At 43.9% G+C, this 16,206-nt stretch overlaps 1 protein-coding gene across 1 annotated transcript in view; it reads left to right on the forward strand.

The window, feature by feature from the left end:
* Positions 1-11,026: 11,026 nt before the first annotated feature.
* LOC126474266 (uncharacterized) overlaps positions 11,027-16,206 on the forward strand; it is a 108,808-nt gene continuing 103,628 nt past the window's right edge. The window contains exons 1-2 of the mRNA XM_050101731.1: positions 11,027-11,038; positions 12,719-13,444. Coding sequence (XP_049957688.1) covers positions 11,027-11,038; positions 12,719-13,444 — 738 coding nt within the window. The remainder of the gene's footprint in view (positions 11,039-12,718; positions 13,445-16,206) is intronic.

Below are 16,206 nucleotides of genomic sequence, written 5' to 3' on the forward strand. Positions count from 1 at the left end.
CCTTTAGGCACCCTATAAACGACGAATGGGCCAGATCCAACAAAATACCTGTCGAGATTCGATTTGGACAGGTATTCAGTGTGAACGGTGGGCATGTTGGCTAACTTAAGGAAGTGTGACTGTGTGGGATAATTATTTTTAATTATTTTCTGACAGTCTCATTTGTTTATTTTGTCTTCAATTTAACTCATTACAATACGTTACAAACATATTTTACTCATGATCAGGTGTTTTTCACTAGAGATATTAATGACAAAATCTCATACAACTAGTCTAATTTCTGCTGCTGGATTATTCGGAGGTGTTTAGCAGAGAGTGTGAATAGTGCGTCACTAGGACGATGTCCTGTGTTGTCCTCTGCTGGCTTCGAAGTATGCCTCGTTATTGTGACTGATAACACTGCGTATGTAGGATGCTGATAGTGTCATATTAATTGATATGGGTTCATAATCAGATGATATATTTTACTTAAAACATGTTTTGAAATAAAGTTCAACAAGATCTACCTAAAAGAAAACCTGGTACTAAAACGTATGAAGACAAACAGGGAACTGTAACATTGCAGTAGAGATGATCAAGGGAAGGGGGAGGGGGGCGAATGAAATTCTGACAGGTCTTACCCACCAGCTGTTCGTTGAAACAAGGGAAAAACAAGTGATGCCGTATCAGTGGAGCTTGGCCATTATGATGAAAAACAGGTGATGAAGAAAAACGGCTCCACCAGTGTAACAACGATGCAGATGAAACTTAGGAACATCAAATTACTAAGTGAAAAACAAACATATCACATGATTATCACAGCATAACAGCTGATGTAAAACTACCGGCACCCTGTACAGGCCTGTCATCAATCACAACTACTCCATTCCAGCAGAAGACAACTCTGGGCGCTGATTTCTGGCCATATTTTGGCTTTGAGTCACATCCGTCTGTACAAACACCTGATGATGAGCAAAATACGATTGAAACGCTTTTAATGTTTAAATAAAATAATTACATGTGACTAGTTGCAGAAAAACACAAATGAGGACCCAAAGGTTGTAAGACTATATGAAAATTAGACACAGTATTGAGATACTCGTCCGCTCAGACAAAGAAAGAGGCTAACGTCGCGTAATATACCCCAACTTCTTGTAACTAATATCCTATACTAGCAGTGCAGTCGGTAACCCGTGGCCTTGGATTTATCACTCATACACGTTTCTACCGTGACTCGGCTGAGTAGAACTTGACACGGACAAATCTTACCAACAAATAATGTGATTGAATAAATCGATTGAAATTCATAAATTGGTTGGTTGCCTATAGTACCTATATAGCTGCCGATTTAACTGATAGTTGCGGCTCATCATCCACAAATTATATAAAGAATTGGCGTAGTGGACTGGGAACACATATATAAATTGTTGCTCTTGCTGATTTCGAAGCTATATATGTTTACATAAACAGAGATTTACTTTTCCCATTGCTGAACTTCGCAAAGCAAGAATATCTCGCAGATGATGCTGTAATTTACCGTCTAGTAAGGTCATCCGAAGACCAGTATCAGTTGCAAAGCGATTTAGAAAAGATTGCTGTATGGTGTGGCTGGTGGCAGTTGACACTAAATAACGAAAAGTGTGAGGTGATCCAAAGAAAGAGAAATCCGTTGGAATTCGATTACTCGATAAATAGTACAATTCTCAAGGCTGTCAATTCAACTAAGTACCTGGGTGTTGAAATTACGAACAACTTCAGTTGGAAAGACCACATAGATAATATTGTGGGGAAGGCGAGCCAAAGGTTGCGTTTCATTGGCAGGACACTTAGAAGATGCAACAAGTCCACTAAAGAAACAGCTTACACTACACTCGTTCGTCCTCTGTTAGAATATTGCTGCGCGGTGTGGAATCCTTACCAGGTGGGATTGACGGAGGACATCGAAAGGGTGCAAAAAAGGGCAGCTCGTTTGTATTATCACGTAATAGGGGAGAGAGTGTGGCAGATATGATACGCGAGCTGGGATGGAAGTCATTAAAGCAAAGACGTTTTTCGTCGCGGCGAGATCTATATACGAAATTTCAGTCGCCAACTTACTCTTCCGAATGCGAAAATATTTTGTTGAGCCCAACCTGCATGGGTAGGAATGATCATCAAAATAAAATAAGACAAATCAGATCTCGAACAGAAAGGTTTAGGTGTTCGTTTTTCCCGCGCGCTGTTCTGGAGTGGAATGGTATAGAGATAGTATGATTGTGGTTCGATGAACCCTCTGCCAAGCACTTAAATGTGAATTGCAGAGTAGTCATGTAGATGTAGATGTAGATGTATACCTTTATATTTCTGTGTGTCGGGCAGTCAAGAGAGGAAACATAAACACAAGTGACGAACTGAGTGTTTGGATTACTAATAGTGCTGCCCCCATTAAAGATCGTCAAGACGACCGCAGAAAAGGTATACGTGGTGTTGCCATAAGAATTCTAAAGCATTGTAGACTTGCCGAGTGGAGTCTGCTCTCCTTTGTCAAGATGGAGTTGCGGAATTTGTAGAGTGTTTTTCGGCGCTAATCAAAAGTGATGAGCAAGTTAATATTTACTCGGTTGTTTTACAGTTCCGTGTATTCTCGTCAGCCTCGGCAGAAGCCTCTTTCAAGTGACATGGAGGAATTCCGCTGACTCCCGTTGTAAGCTCGGCGAGCAAGGCTGCTACGGCAGCGGTTCAGCTGAAAGCTTGTGGACCGACGTCTTCAATATGCAGGCGAAGTAGCAGCATGAGATTACGCTTTGACACTGCGGAAGAGTCGCGGACGATAGGCGCAATTTAATCTAGAATTGTTCTGTTTACTGTTCTCCTGCTGGATTATTCTGGGGTATTTAGAAGGGAGTGTGAGCAGTGCGTCATCATATCAATGTACATTGTAGTCCTCTACTGGCGTGGAACTATGTCTCGTTACTGTGACTGATGACACAACGTATGAAGACTGCAGATTGTCTCATGGTAGTTGATATGGCTTCATAATCAAGCGATAAACTTTTCTTAAATCATGACTTGATATAAAATTCAACAAGGCCTGCCTAAAATAAACACTGGAATCAAAATGTGCAAACGTAAATACAAACAGGGAATGATAAAATTGCAGCACAGATGATGATCAACGGTAGCGGGGTGGGGGGTTGGAGGGGGGGGGGGGGTTCTGACGAGTCTTTTCCACCAGCTCTTCGTTGAAATATGGGATAAACAAGTGAGGCCGGACCAGTGGAACTTGTCCATTACACAGGTCTGCAAAAAAGCATTTTTTGAAAGTTGTTTGAAATTTGATAACTGACTTTTATGTACTTTTCAGCGCTGATTTCAAAAATGCAATCCATTTTTTCTCTATCGCGTCAGGTTTTCTCACAAAAACGGGAGTATTTTTGTGTATAATAACAAAATTTAAGCAATTTATAACATTTTTTCCAACGTTATAAAATTTTATTTTATTTGTACATCATGTACTGAACTACATTTCCAGTACACTTTCATTTCTCTTTAAGCTCGTAAGTCCTTATAATAACACTTTCGCTTTGTGTCACAGCTTATTTTATTGCTTTTCTGGCTGTGGATTCGTTGAGGATCATCTCTTTTTATCATTCAGCAGTAGTCCGCTATCATGTTGACGTTCCATCTTCCTTGATATCTTCTTTCCATTTCTTTCATGTCTTGGTGGAATCTTCGCCCTGCTCTTCACTTACAGCACCAAGGTTTTCAAATGGTTCAAATGGCTCTGAGCACCGTGGGACTTATCATCTGAGGTCATCAGTTCCCTAGAACTTAGAACTACTTTAATCTAACTAACATAAGGAAGTACAGATGTATTTGATTTCCTTAAACCTTCGACATTGCTTTCCGCTGTGGCCGAGCGGTCTAGGGGCTTCAGTCCGGAACCGCGAAGCTGCTACGGTCGCAGGTTCGAATCCTGCCTCGAGCATGGATGTGTGTGATGTCCTTAGGTTAGTCAGTTTTAAGTAGTTTTATGTTCTAGGGGACTGATGACCTCAGATGTTAAGTCCAATAGTGCTCAGAGTCATTTAAACCATCGATATTGGTCAGGCAGAAGCCAACGGCAAGCAGTGCGATAGGCTATTGTCATTTGGAACATGTGGATCCCATTGCTCCTACAATGTTATTATCTTAATGCTTTCTTTTTAAATGAAACAGTGCTTCTATACATAATTTCCTCACAATATTTAATGTTCAGATTGTTGGTGTAGATGGTGTGTGACCTGACTACAAGAATTTGCAGCGGCCTCTTATTTCTGGAACGAAATATCCATCCTTGAAGCCATAAGAAGCTCTTCTAATAATGCTGAAAGCTCCTTTTCAAAAAGAATCCAGAAAATGGTGCGCTGTAAATTAATGTGGTTATACAACAGGCCCAGTCAAGTGATTTTCTAACTTAAAGAGAAGTGTTCCTGAACATGATATCCATAAATGCTGTTTTTTGTCGGACCATGGATGTGAATTGAGTGTACATGGGACGGTCAGCAAGCAATGCAACACATTTTTTCACGGACAATTTCGGAAGCCGGCCGTGGTGGCCGAGCGGTTCTAGGCACTTCAGTCCGGAACCACGAGGCTGCTAGGGTCTCAAGTTCGAATCCTGCCACGGGTATGGATGTGTGAGGTGTCTTTAGGTTCGTTAAGTTTAAGTAGTTCTAGGTCTAGGGGACTGATAACCTCAGATGTTAAGTCCCACAGTGCTTAGAGCCATTTGAACCATTTGGACAATTTCGGTTGAAAAAATTCGGAATTTGTTGTGGTATATCGTACAATATTCTCGTTAAGGCCCCTGTAGTTTCACGAAGTTCCCATGGTGGCGACGCTATACATAGCCTTCAAACTGGTGTCTGTAACGGAGTTGCGATACAAGCAGATATGTCTCATTGAGTTTCTTTTGGCGGAAAACCAGAGAATCGCGGATATTCATAGGCGCTTGCAAAGCGTCTATGGAGACCTGGTAGTGAACAAAAACACGGTCGCACAAACCCTTCCGATTTGCCGCGCGCCAGCCGGCAGCACACAGCTGCTACTCCTGCAATGTTGAAACGTGCGGACACCCTCACTGCAGGTGATCGACGGATCACAATCAAACACCTTGCTGCACGACTGGAAGTCTGACCTGGCAGCGCCGACACAAGTTGTCCTCCAGCTCTGGTTTGTATTGCATGTATCGGTTGTTAACGGGGGCCTAGAAACGGCGGAGAGACTCCGTCCCCGCTGCAGCCGCGGTGGTCCACAACCCCAAAACGACTGCCGGAGTCCACTACTTCACCCCTCTGCGGCCCCACACCGAGCCACTGCCCTCCCCCCCCCTTCCCCGGAGGGAATGTCTCACACCAGACGAGTGTAACCCTTATGTTTGCGTGGTAGAGTAATGGTGGTGTATGCATAGGTGGAGAACTTGTTTTTGCAGCAATCGCCTTCATAGTATGTCTGAGGCGGAATAAGGGGAACCAGCCTGCATTCGCCGAGGCTCAAAATGGTTCAAATGGCTCTGAGCCCTATGGGACTTAACTACTGTGGTCATCAGTCCCCTAGAACTTAGAACTACTTAAACCTAACTAACCTAAGGACATCACACACATCCATGCCCGAGGCAGGATTCGAACCTGCGACCGTAGCAGTCGCGCGGTTCCGGACTGCGCGCCTAGAACCGCTAGACCACCGCGGCCGGCCATTCGCCGAGGCAGATGGAAAACCGCCTAAAACCCATGCACAGACTGGCCAGCTCACTGGTCCTCAACCCAACTCCGCCGGGCGGATTAGTGCCGCGGACCAGCTGCTCCTTCCCAGCCCTGAAAGCCGTGCGTTAAATCGCATGGCTAACCTGGCGGTCTACCAGTTGGGGTACTCAAAGGTGTGTGCTCCATGAGCTCCACAGCTCTCAACGGCAGAGCATAAAGAGCAGTGATAGACCATCTGAGCGAAATTGCACGCTCTTTACGAGGCTGATAGTGAAATCTTTTTTTGTCTAACATTGTCATAGGCGACGAAACAGGCATCCATCACTTCGAACCTGAAACAAAATGGCAGTCCACGGAATCACACCACCTCTCCTCCCAGGAAAAAGTTGAAAGTCACCCCCCTCACCCGGTAATGTAATGGCAACGGTCTTATAGGTCTCTGAAGGGGTGTTCTGTTTGATGTCCTCCTTCATGGTGCTAAGGGAAACATATCTGGAAAAGATTGTTTGCTCAATGTGATAACTATCCAAAATCAAATTTAATTGTAAGTAAACAAGGGTATGAAACGTGAATTTCAATCTCATGATGAATATCCCCACGTTTTGTTAGGCGCGAGGGTTAGGCCCGCCGTCTGAGGCGCCTTGCCACGGTTCGCGCGGCTCCCCGCGTCGGAGGTTCGAGTCCTCCCTCGGGCATGAGTATGTGTATGTTCTCTCTAGCGTAAGTTAGTTTAAGTCAGATTAGGTAGCGTGTAAGTCTGGGGACCGATGACCTCAGTTGTTTGGTCTCATAGGAACTCACCACAAATTTCTAAAATTTCCCACATTTTGTTTTCATTTATCTACCAGGGTTATTCGGAAAGTAAGGAACGATCGATCACGAAATGGAAACCACAGTGAAAATCTGATGAAGTTTTACACAGGTGTGTTGGGCAGTGTCTCTAATATGCCCGGGATCGCATTACGTCGCTCTTTTTAGTTGCGAGAACACAGGGAGCACATAAAGATACCTAGAACAATAGTGTCTCCTGCCAAGTACGAGGGCCTGGTGAGAAATTTCGCCTGAAGCTATGCAGCCAACTTTACATAACTGTGATGCGTTTTCTTCTTCAAGATAATTCTCAGCCACATTCTGCAGGGGCAATGAAGATGCATCTGTATCGTTTTCAGTCGGAAACGTTTGATTACCCACAATAAAACCCGTAATTGTCTCCCTCTCAGTTTCATCTCTGCTCACATGAACCGCTGGCTATGAAGACAACATCTTGGCACAGACAACGAGATGTAGGCCAGCGTAGAGAATTGGCGGAAAGCACTGGCGGGTGCCTTCTATAAAGAGGTTATTGGAAAGTTGGTACAACGATACGACAAACCTCTAAGTCGGATCGGCGACTTAAGAAGCTGGAAGTTATAGCTAACCATTGCAAATAAAACAGATTGATTTTCTTTGTGGTTTCCGTTTCGCGACCTATCGTTCTTTACTTTCCGAATAGCCCTCGTATTTACACGTCAAGTTCCATAGGACCAAACTGAGGACCAAATCCAAGGTCGTGGAAAGTGTCAGTACATAAAATTACAACATAAGAGTAATAACAGATAAAAATAAAATGCTTATGAACCTGAAAAAAGTCATACCTTTAAGTAAACGCAATCAACAGTACAACAAGAATCAGTTTAATTTTTCATGGAACTCCTTGGCAGTATAGAAGGAATGACTCATGAGGAAACTCTTCAGTTTCGATTTGAAAGCGCGTGGATTACTGTTAAGATTTTTGAATTCTAGTGGTAGCTTACTGAAAATAGATACAGCAGTATACTGCACACCTTTCTGAACAAGGGCTAAGGAAGTCCGATCCAAATGCAGGTTTGATTTCTTCCGAGTATTAACTGAATGAAACCTGCTTATTCTTGGGAATGATCTAATACTGTTAGCAAGAAATGACATATTGAGAGGCCAATGTGAAAATACCCAGTCTCGTAAACAGGGGTCAACAATACGTTCGTGAACTTACACCACTCGTTGCCCGAACCGCCCGTTTCGGAGCCAAAAATACCCTTTTAGAATGGGAAGAGTTACCTGAAAATATAATACCATACGACACAAGCGAATGAAAATAAGCAAAGAAGACTATTTTCCATCTCGAACGATCAGTGACTTCAGATACCGTTCGAAAAGCAAAAATGGCAGCCTTAAGTCTTTGAAGAAGATACTCTACGTGGGCTTTCTTTTACTGACTATCGGAACACCTAGAAATTTGAACTGTTCAGTTTCACTAATCATTTGCCCATTCTGTGAAATTAAAACGTCAAGTTTCGTTGAATTGTGTGTTGAAAACTATAAAAACTGAGTCTTAGTGTGATTTAGCGTTACTTTATTTACTACATTCCATGAACCTCTGTCATGAACTGCACTATTTGAAACCGAACCAATGTTGCACACTACATCCTTTACTAACAAGCCAGTGTCATCAGCAAACAGAAATAATTCAGAGTTATCCGTAATACTAGAGGATCCTTCCACCACAGCGCTCCTGTGCCGGCCGCGGTGGTCTAGTGGTTCTAGGCGCGCAGTCCGGAACCGCAGGGCTGCTACGGTCGCAGGTTCGAATCCTGCCTCGCGCATGGATGTGTGTGATGTCCTTAGGTTAGTTAGGTTTAAGTAGTTCTAAGTTCTAGGGGACTTATGACCACAGCAGTTGAGTCCCATAGTGCTCAGAGCCACAGCGCTCCTGTGCAGAAGCTACACGACAAAGCAAACAAGAATAAGTGCACCGTCAGTATGTTTGGCAAAGAAAAGGAAGCATGAATTACATAAATTTTCTTTGTCCTCCTTGATTTTCCTGATATTATAGGTATTTCTGAAAGTTCGCGTAATGCCTAATACTCCAACTGTGAAAACCAGTCGTGTATTGCTAGCAGTGTTAAACTCGACCATGGAAACCTCAAAGACGATGGTACACAGCGTTTAAACACTGCATCATCCAAATTGCAGGAATGTTCTGTTGTTTGTAATCAAACGTAATCTGTTTGTAACACATGCCTCGCATTCCTCTTGAAATTCTCGTTTACAAATATTCGTCTCTCAAAACAAAATTCAATAAAGGGTACTAATCTATGTCTAGTTCTGAGTTTTGATCGTCTGTAACATTTCGACGAGCCGTTAGCAGAATCTTACAACGGAGATCTTGACGTGAATGATAAAAGACGATAACTTCCATACCATTACAATCTCTAGAAACCGTAGGAACCTCGTAAATGGATTACGATTTCATAATCACAGAGAAGGTCCGGGGTTGGAAAAAAGACTGAGGGCATCCCTTTTAAAGGACAAGGGCCCATCAATTGACAGGAGTGATATAAGAGAAGGTGGGAAACTTAAATCAAGATAGCTGGTCGACCGTTTTAAATCCGGTTCTCCCCGAAAAAAGTTCTGTAGTTATTGTCACTTAACACGGAGCAATCTCCAACGAGAATATTGAGAGTCGAAAATACGAAGGATTAAGAGAACTCCAGATAAAATGAGATGGCATAGCTTGTCTGAGCTACGAAGGAACTGAGGAAAGTATTTTCCAGGTTATTACTCAGGTCTGTGAAAGCTTTCGGCGTCCATGGAGTTGGGAGCAAATAACACAGGGTGAATTACACTGATCAGCTAGAACACTATAACCATCTGCGTAATAACCGGTGTGTCCAACTTTGGCACAGATAATAGGGGCGAAGCGTCGTGGCATGGAAGTAATGAGACCTTGGTAGGTCACTGTAGGGAGTTGGCACCACACCTGCACACAAAGGTCACCAAATTCTTGTAAATTCCGGGAGGGGGAAAACGAGCTCTGACGCCAAGTTCAATCACATCCCAGATATTTCCGATCGGGTTCAGATCTGCCGAGTTGTGGGGCCAGCACATCAATTGGAACTCGTCACTGTGTTCCTCGAACCACTCCATCACACTTCTGACCTTGTGACATGGCGCATTATCTTGTTGGAAAAAGCCACTGCCGTCGGGAAACATGATCGTTATCAAGGGGTGTACGTGGTCTACAACTAGTGTACGATAACCCTTGGACACCATGGTGCCTTGCACCTGGACCAACGGATGGCCGCACGAATGTTGCCTGGAGCAAAATGGAGCCGGCTTGTCTCCATCCCGCAATACAGGTATCAATTAGCTGTTCCCCTGGAAGAAGATTGATTCTGGCCCTCCCATCGCCATGACGAAGGAGGTACCGTGATTCATCAGACCGTGCCACGCTCTGCCATTGCGCCAAGGTCCCGTGCCGATGGCCACGTGCCCATTTCAGTCGTACTTGCTGACCTTGTGGAGTTAACATCGGCACATGCATGTGTGGTTGGCTGTGGAGGCCCATCGTTAGGAGCGTTCTGTGTTCTGGGTGTTCAGACACACTTGCACTGTGCTCGGCATTACAGCCTGATGTTAGTTCCGGGACAGTTTGCCGACTGTCTTGTTTTACTAGTCCTACATTTGGACCGAGTGAGGTGGAACAGGGGCTTGAGAACTGGACTCGCATTCGGGAGGACGACGGTTCAATCCCGCGTCCGGCCATCCTGATTTAGGTTTTCCGTGATTTCCCTAAATCGCTCCAGGCAAATGCCGGGATGGTTCCTTTGAAAGGGCACGGCCGATTTCATTCCCCATCCTTTCCTAATCCGATGAGACCGATGACCTCGCTGTCTTGTCTCCTCCCCCAAACAACCCAACCCAACCCTACATTTGGCCGCCCCGACGTCTTTACGTGGTTTCATCTTGGCTTCGCCGGTTGAAGACGCTCACCACTGCACTCCTCGCACACTCTACAAGTTCTGCAGTTTCCGAAATGCTCATGCCGATCCTCCGAGCCGTGAATCTATCCTCGGTCAACCTCAGATAGAGCGCGCACCTTCCCCATTCTACACACGGGCAGCACGCTCACCGATAGTACATGCAACGTGCTTGTGTCTGACTAGCAGTCATTCCAAGCCAGGTGACGCTGCTATCGCCTGGACATGTTTATATCGATACTACGTCGGTGGTCACAATGTTCTGGCTGATCAGTGTATGTGACAAAGTCAGCAGGTATATGGAAGCACGAAGTCAGACTCCTATCACGTATGTATGCAGACACCTGCCATACGAGCATGCGGAAACACATAACTTATCAGTTCATGTGCCACACTGCAGACCACTTAGATCTGACTGTGAACGTGATAAAGAGGCGCCCGGAACGTGAGAGATAATCTTCCGGGCAGTGCGACACCATCGTCCACGACTATTTAAGCCCTCAGATCAGCGACACAGAACAGCGTCATTATTCTTCAGCAGCAGACATGAGGACCCTGGTAAGTGCCTTCCACAGTTGGGGAATACTTGCATTTGAGCTGTGTAATTGTTTCCATCTTACATGGTGGCATCAATAAGTCATTTACCAATTTTAGTTCGAGTAGCAGCTTGGTTCCAATTTTTAGCATCCTTCTTTTCCTTTATTTCCTATGCATTTTTTGTTTTGAATTACATTGCTGTCCAGAAAATAGGAGAAGGATAGACGAAAGCGTCCCATTATGCACTTTAGCTATCCCACGTCTGGCATTTATTTCATAAAAGCATAATATTTTCTTCTCTTTGGTTTAACTCGACTTTGGGGTACGCTTGATCAATGCATTTTTAATGTGATACTGTGCATACTGTTTTATTAAACCCATTTTTCGATAATGTACTGATTTCAAAACTATTACCACTTGTTCAGCTGACGAAAGAGAGAGTTGCTAATTATTAGCCTAAACCTCACTTTTTGTAACTAAGTTTACTTATAAACGCTGTTTAATATTCTCAGTTCCTCTGTTATTACGTGGTTGGTTTTCTCCGTTCATAACGTATTGCTGCATTCGTATTAGTCAAGGATGGTTTAGAAAACCTCCCTAATACTGCTCTTTTGATTGGTGCAATTCTAATGTAATAACAAAATTCAAGAAACATCTAAACGCATCTATAGTCTGATTATATTATTACAGATACAATAAGCGACGGAAATGATACATCACAGTTAACTGCTTGATTTTCACACTATAGTAGAGATACATTCACATTTCCGATATGGTATAATCCTGTTGTGATGAAGGTTATAGTAAGATTAAGGACTATAAGGAAGCAAGAGGAATCATAGCTAAATAATAAAATTATAAACAGCCGACCAGTTGCAATGGATAAAGAATTCTTTACCTGGGTTTCAACAAATTTAAATTTGTCTTCTTCAGAAGGTGGCAATTTTACATTAGTAAGGACTAATGTACCATTGCCGTTTTTACAAATGTCGGCATAGATCCATTTGTCAAAATTAAAATATAGTCCTAGAAATAGGGCTGCAACATCCATGTACTAATTTATATTTACGTGACAAACCCTATTTCTAGGGCTATATTTTAATTTTGGCAAATGAATCTATGCCGACATTTGTAAAAACGGCGATGGTATATTAGTTCTTACTAATGTAAAATTGCCACCTTCTGAAGAAGACAAATTTAAATTTGTTGAAACCTGGGTAAAGAATTCTTTATCCATTGCAACTGGTCGGCTGTTTATAATTTTATTACGTGGAACCGTTGCTGTTGTGCAGCTATGTTTAAAATACTGAAATCATAGCTAAGTTAGTAAATGAAGTAGATGTTGTAGGTGAGAAAGAGAAAATAAAGAGTGGTGCACTTTTAAACGTGGTGAATCTGTCAGTAGAAAAACGTTTGTATGATGTCTGAATAAGGGCTACTAGTTAAAACAGGGCTGCATATTTGACAACGTGTGGGCGAGTATGTAGCGTTTGCCTGTGTGTACGTATCTACCGAATGAATTCAGTCAACACTATTGGCAAGTGGTACCAAAGACGAGTAATGCCTCTTGCTCATACTAGAAGGAAATATGGCGCACTGTGGATTAGTAGTTGGCTCCTGTTCACACAATTACGAGAGACGGAAGTGTGCATGTACGTTTCATCGCAACTTGTGAAATTAATAGTAACCTTTTGTTGACAGGTGATCCTGCTGGCAGTGTTGGTAGTTGCTGCCGCCAGACCTAGGGTCTATGATGGAGTGCCCAGTCCGACGCCGTGCGTGACAAAGGAGAAGACGTCTGGAGTTGCAGACCCAGGAGAGAAACCTGCTGCAGGCAGACAAAATGAGCCCACCACACCATCCAGTCCAGAGGTGCCTCCAGCAGGAAAACCCACAGTCTCAGTTCAGGTGCCTCCCTTTCCTGCTAACCCAGAGACATCCACGGCACTTCCTGTCTCCCTGACACCAGCAACCCCTAAGAACGTGGATACTTCCAGTACCGTCCAAGTACTCGACAAGCCCACAGTTGTGTCACCTGGATCCTTACCCCTCGTCAACTTTCTACCTAATAACCTGCCCATCTTTCCGAGCATGTACTACCCTTCAAGTATCTTCAAGAGTTCCCACTTTCCCTTCTACCCCGTACCTAGCAGTCTTCCCATAGGCGAGGACGTGTGTTTTACTTTTGGCACAACTGTACTCTGCTTCCCTTTCAGTGCTGGCTTCCCCTCCCCGTACTTTCCTCTCAGTTCTGTTCTTACGAGACCCCAGCAGGGTTTCCCAACAACAGACCCAGTCACCAGTCTGTCGACTGCTGGCGCCTCCTTTGGCAACGTGATGAACACTGCCCAAGGTTCTCTTGTGACTGTTCGGCATCCCGTGTATGCATTCGCTCCCGAATATTCCTCAGTCAACGATCTTAGTAAGGTACGATATGTAATCTCAGTATAAACTGACTCTTACATGGAACGCTGTGTCGGTAACATCAGCGTTTCAGTATCTAAGACTTTTTTATGGTCGATTGGCAAGAAATACACTATGTGATCAAAAGTATCCGGACACCTGGCTGAAAATGACTTACATGTTAGTAACGCCTTCCATCGGTAATGCTGCAATTCAGTATGGCGTTGGCCACTCTTAGCCTCGACGACAGCTTCCACTCTCGCAAGCATACGTTCAATCAGGTGCTGGAAGGTTTCTTGGCGAATGGCAGGCCATTCTTCACCGAGTGCTGCACTGAGGAGATGGTATCAGTGTCGGTCAGCGAGGTCTGGCACGAAGTTGGCGTTCCAAAGCATCGCAAAGGTGTCCTATACCATTCAGGTCAGGACTCTATGCAGACCAGTCCATTACAGGGATGTTATTGTCGTGTACCCACTTCGCCACTGGCTGTGCGTAATGAACAGGTCCTGGGTCGTGTCAAAAGATGTAGTCGCCATCCCCGAATTGCTCTGCAACGGCGTGGAACAAGAAGGTGCTTAAAACATCAATGTAGGCCTGTGCTGTGATGGTGCCACCCAAAACAACAAGGGGTGCAAGCCCTCTCCATGAAGAGAAAGACCACACCATAACACCACCACCTCCGAATTTTACTGTTGGCGCCACACACGCTGGCACATGATGTTCTCCGGGCATTCGCCATACCCACACTCTGACATCATATCGCCACAGTGTGTACCGTGATTCGTCTTTCAACACAACGTTTCTCCACTGTTCAATCGTCCAATGTTTACGCTCCTTACACCATGCGAGGCATAGTTTGGCATTTACCGGCGTGATGTGTGGCTTATGAGCAGCCGCTCGACCATGAAATTCAAGTTTTCTCACCTCCCAACTAACTGTCATAGTACTTGCAGTGGATCCTGATGCAGTTTGAAATTCCTGTGTGATGGTGTGGATAGATGTCTACCTATTACACATTACGCTCCTCTTCAACTATCGGCAGTCTCTCTCAGTCAACAGACGGGATCGAGCTGTACGCTTTTGTGCTGTACATGTTCCTTCACGTTTCCACTTCACTATCACACCGGGAACAGTGAACCTAGGGATGTTTAGGAGTGTGGAAATCTCGCATACAGACGTATGACAGAAGTGACACACAGTCGTCTGACCACGTTCGAAGTCCGTGAGTTCTGCGGAGCGCCCCATTCTGCTCTCTCACGATGTCTAATGACTACTGAGGTCGCTGACACGGAGTACCTGGCAGAAGGTGGTAGCACAGTGCACCTAATATGAAAAACGTATGTTTTTGAGGGTGTCGGGATACTTTTGATCACATAGTGTACCAATATATCGTTAACTGCCAATTATTTCAAGTGGTTTTAATTTCTCCATGTCTTACCTTTTTTGAAATAGACTATCTTTTTAACAAAAAACTCATTTGTTTATCTGTTTACTTGTAAAAACCGTTGCATCTTGAAAACATTCTGTGTTGGATTTACCTATGGCAGACCAGCAACGATATAGGTGCGTTACTGCTTCACTGAGATGTAGGAAGGAATAGAGCGAACTTTTAAATCCAGTTGTGATACGTCCTCAGATGTTACCAGCGATTGCCATGAAAGGACTCATTCTGATTTCGAGTTGTGGCGCAGCACGTAGTTTTAAGATGGCAACAGAACGCAGAGGATAACCATGAAAGGTCACACAAATGTTTAAATTTGGCTGAAATTAAGTCCAGTGGTCAGGTAGAGACATAATCAATAGAAATTTTGAATCATGATTTAGTGTTAACTACAAAGCACACGAGTTTCATAGTTACACGTTTTACCTTGCCCCCTTTCTTGCACGAGATCCGAAAAGCTAATAGGGAATGAGTTGGAGCAATGCTGAGGTACGGGATCAGAACTGAGCAGGGCGCTGGGTGGAAACGCTATCGCGTCATCCGGATTAGGCTAACCCATTTTGTCCAGAATCGCATAAGGTAACTGCCGGGACAATTCAGATGATAAGAACGCTGATCATTTCGTTCTCCAAAGCGTGTATGTTGCAAGCGTCTGTGTATCAAGTCGATTCGCATCATTTTGTTGGTTTTAAATTGGTGGCTCGGTCAAAAGCTTCATAAAGTTTTTATTCCTTTAATGATAAGTTTTCTGCCCGTCCAGAGACGATATTACAAATCTGTTCGTCGTATTTTTTATTTTTCTGAGTAATTAATAACTTTAATAGTAATATATCTATTTAGCCTGACGATTTTTAAAAATTACACTCGAAAAATACGCAGAAGGCATACCACTTTTATGTAGTTCATGCTGTCAACGTTCAGTCAACACCCGTCTTTGTCAGTACGCATGTGTTAGGTCGGTCTTCTAGAGCCGAAAAATCTGTCGTTATTCCGCAAAATACGTGGCAGGCGTAGTTAGCTTAGAACCTGAAGTACAAAACCGTATAAGAATACTAAACGTACAATTTGAATGCTTCAACAATCGTACGAGAACAGACAAGGTAACTTTCACACTGGAAAAAACATAGATATGGCTGCCTTTAAGTGACAGACCGATTCGAAATAGGAGAGTACTATGATAAATAAATATAAATGTCGTGTAACTAGGACCTCCCGTCGGGTACACCGTTCATCGGGTGCAAGTCTTTCGATTTGACGTCACTTCGGCGACTTTCGCGTCAATGGGTATGCAATGATGATGATTCGGACAACACAACACCCAGTCCCTGAGCGGAGAAAATCTCCG

Source organism: Schistocerca serialis, chromosome 4 (assembly GCF_023864345.2).
Source record: "Schistocerca serialis cubense isolate TAMUIC-IGC-003099 chromosome 4, iqSchSeri2.2, whole genome shotgun sequence".
Lineage (NCBI taxonomy): Eukaryota > Metazoa > Arthropoda > Insecta > Orthoptera > Acrididae > Schistocerca > Schistocerca serialis.